This window comes from Aplysia californica, unplaced genomic scaffold, assembly GCF_000002075.1.
Source record: "Aplysia californica isolate F4 #8 unplaced genomic scaffold, AplCal3.0 scaffold00329, whole genome shotgun sequence".
Classification (NCBI taxonomy): Eukaryota; Metazoa; Mollusca; class Gastropoda; order Aplysiida; family Aplysiidae; genus Aplysia; species Aplysia californica.
This window is the reverse complement of record NW_004797599.1, coordinates 848,709-852,226: the sequence shown is the minus strand read 5'-3', so window position 1 is coordinate 852,226 and position 3,518 is coordinate 848,709. Positions and strand designations below refer to the sequence as shown.

Sequence of the window (3,518 nt, the reverse complement as noted above, 5' to 3'; positions counted from 1 at the left end):
CTATTTGCACATGGTGAATGATAGACTCCTCCCCCACACACATACACAAAGAAAGGCTCACATACTTGCGTATAACCTCGCCCCTCCCACCTCACCCCTCCACCCCCTCCCCCCACACACAAAATTACAACACAAAACAAAAAACCTCACAGGTCACATCACTCACCATGATCCACAGTCTGGCGGAATCCCTGCAGAGCCATGTTACTGAAATTGCTCCAGGCGTTAAAATCGCCCATGTAGGGCGTGTAGTGCCCCAGGGCTGAGGTCCTGGGTAAAGGGCCCCTGGCGTAGGCGGCTACTGCAGCAGCATCAGTCGGAGACATAATCTGTCCACTTTGAGACGGCGAGAAACCGAAACGGGAGCTGGCCGATTGAGAAGAGTAAGGCATCCCCAGATTGTCTGTCTGCCACATAGAGGTGGAGCCAGTGGGCGTGCCGGTGAGGGTGGGCGTGGCCGTAGCTTGCCCCGCCCCGTTGCCGTAAGGTGACATGTGAGGAGGCATGTGTCCTGTCTGAGGTGGGCGGCTGGGCGGGACGTAGACTGGACCAGCGGGCATGAAGCTGGCGCTCAGGTTGTCTGTGGACGCGTGCGTATAGGGGGAGGAGCTGGAGGAACTGGGCGGGCCCATGTTCAGGCCAGTGGGCGTGGCTGACAGTGACGTCAGAGAATGGTGCGTGCCACCGTTTTGATACATTCCGATTAGTTGATTTTATTAGGTGAATTCGGAAATTTTTAGGTAATTAATTTTTGGTTGTAACCCAAAAAAATTGTCTGTGTCCGACAAAGTTTAGTTTCGGAGATCGATATGATCTGAAATAAAAAGGGAGAAAAAAAACTATAAATCAATGAAACATACATAAGTAAAGCGTTCAAAATAATTTCGAAGTTAAGTAGGTGTTTCATGCCTCTGTCGACATAATTTACATTATCTAAGTTGCGGGTTTTGACCCAGGCTAAGACAAATACCACTTTCCTGCAACCACTTCAAGATACATGTGCATGTACTCGATAAAAATCATTTTCAATCAGGAATCGAACGTAGGTAACTGCACACTATAGCGAATGGCCTAATCGGTTCTCCTTAGACTTCGATTGACGGGCAAAGTGAAAGCAGCCTAACTACATAGTTGACCGCGGCTAATCAATAATAGCAGGTGGTTTTCTGGTTTCTGAATGAGGACGAAACCACCTGGGCCTTTTAATGTTTTTATTCATTCTTTCTTTCTTTCTTTCATTCCTTAATTCTTTCGCATTCATCACATACCGAAGGTGACGTCGGTAGCCTGGTGTGAGACTACCAGACTCTCGATCGTGAGATTGTGGGTACACGCATTTTTTCCCCCATTGAGTTTGATTCCATTAGAGATGGACGTCAAATTCGGAGGTCCCGCCCCTTAAATACCTTACAGATTTTCAGGGATCGTCAAACGAATAAAGTCTTGCAATTCTACAAACCGGATTGGCGTATTAATTGAAATGATTAGTTTTTTGTTTGTTTGTTGTGGGGTGGGTTTTTTTGGCGTTTCCCGCCACAACGTGAGTTTGATTCCTGGGTTAGGAAGTCTATTTTATAGAGTCTATTTTATAGAGTCTATTTTTTTTTCTTTAGGGATTCTTTGTTGTTTTGTTTTTTTACTTTTTCAATCTCAGGTTAACCTGACAGGTAAAGTTGAACAGCCCACCTCCAAAAACGTACTAATAAGGTCGATGACGCAATGAATCCATAATCGTCTATCTCGAGTCACGACATCAAAGTCCAAAACAAAAAAACGCTCCCGGGACTGATCACGTTAGCAGTTCTAGCAGTGGTGGCGGTCACCTACCACTCCGAGCTTCCAATCTGAGTGAAACTCCTGATAACTCGTTGCCTTAGAATTACAAAGTTTCATCAGCCATTTTTTGCTGTTTTGAGTTACTACGATAATAAAATCAAAATCCAAATGTTTTTTCTGCTCTATCAAAGTCATAGATTATTCGGGGTAGTCATCAAGATGTTCAAAGAACGGCATTCGAAAAAGCTTGACATGTTTTGACATGGACGGGTTTTTTATATCAAATTTCTAAAAACTAGGCGCTGATAAGGTAGTAATTGTAGGATAGCGAATTCACTCCTTGTCCTTTGAAATAACAAAATATACAATCTAGAAGGGTCCGTCCTGACTTATAATAACAAGTTTTTAATACACATGTATTCGTCGTATAGAAGGGCGCTAAGAACCAACGAAAATAAATTAAATTAAACGGTAATAGAAGGACATTTAACACTAATCCCTAAACCGATACATGAGCAATAGTATGGTCAACTCCAAATGACCAACAGTAATCAACGGCCATAATAATGTTCAGAAACACCAGTTAAATCATTTCTAACAAGTTTCGAAAACCAATCAATATAGAGCAATACCATCATTCACAAGGTATAAGACAAAACAACAAGGTCAGATAATTATTGCTCGCCATTTTGAACAGTGACATCGGCATAAAGATTACAAGTGGGCGGTTGATGGGCGCTCTAGTAGTATGGTTTACTCCCTCTTTCCCACCAAACTTCTATCGTCTTTATCTTTTTTCTATCTTTTCTTTGTATAATACTCACTAGTAACACCTCTAATCTTCGGGACTTATATAACCTATTTCTGTAGCAAGTGCCGTAAAACTCTATATAACACATAAGCTAAAAACTAAAGATTACGTTCTCTCTCTCTCTCTCTCTCTCGTCCAAAATAAACGATCAAACCTAAAGAGGGCGTCCATATCGCCATGTTATCGTCTATCAGACCCCAAGGGTAAGGAAGATCTCACCTGGTATCACTGTCCCGTCTGATTGTAACAGTCGCCCGAGATGGAAATGATAGAAGTAGCTCGTACAAACGCAAGATATAGCCTCGCTTTACAACACTTGGGTCAGTTGAGAGCAACCCGGATTAGCTGCTGCTGCTGCTGCTACTGCTGCTTTGTACTGTTGCTGCTAATTATGATGATGATGTTGCTGCTGCTTATGCGGGTCTAGGTCTGGGTGGTTGAGGCAGTTATCACATGACAGCCAGCTTTTTATCTCCAGTCGAAGTTGTCAGAAGGCAATCACATGATAATATTGATGATCATGTGATATGTGAAACTGTCTTGAAATCACTGCACACTGTATCAGAGGCGGAGAGATTTGGTGCAGGGTATGGTAAAAGTAGTCGGTGGTTTGTAGGCTGATCTGTGGAAGAGATAACAAATAATAACTGCTGTAAGTTGTTGTTATAGTTGTTGCACTTGGTTTATTACTACTATTGGTAGTATTTTAAAAAAATAATTGTGTAAGTATTTTTACGGCGCTCACAATTGCGTAGGGTCATAATGGATAATATTAAATATTTTCAGTTGATAGGAAATTTTGAATTTTGCCTGGCCCGTGTGGCGGCCGAGGCCTGCTCTAGATTTTTCCTATCATAAGATCAGGGATGTGGCTGAAAGACAGTATTGAAAAGGGGTCAAGGAGTAGCAGCAGAAAGGCTGTAGAAAGAGT

General features: G+C 42.6%; 1 protein-coding gene and 1 long non-coding RNA gene across 2 annotated transcripts in view; both read right to left on the bottom strand.

Moving 5' to 3' along the window:
* Window positions 1-166: 166 nt before the first annotated feature.
* On the bottom strand, window positions 167-811 carry LOC106012322 (transcription factor GATA-4; the record flags this gene model as incomplete). The annotated part of the gene is given in 1 exon segment (XM_013084929.1): window positions 167-811. A coding segment is annotated over 1 exon segment (532 nt), but the record flags the coding sequence as incomplete, so codon positions are not given.
* A 1,757-nt stretch (window positions 812-2,568) lies between these two features.
* The window catches only part of LOC118478012, a 30,126-nt gene continuing 29,176 nt past the window's right edge, over window positions 2,569-3,518 (bottom strand). Inside the window, exon 2 of the long non-coding RNA XR_004858749.1 lies at window positions 2,569-3,209. This is a non-coding gene — a long non-coding RNA (uncharacterized LOC118478012). The remainder of the gene's footprint in view (window positions 3,210-3,518) is intronic.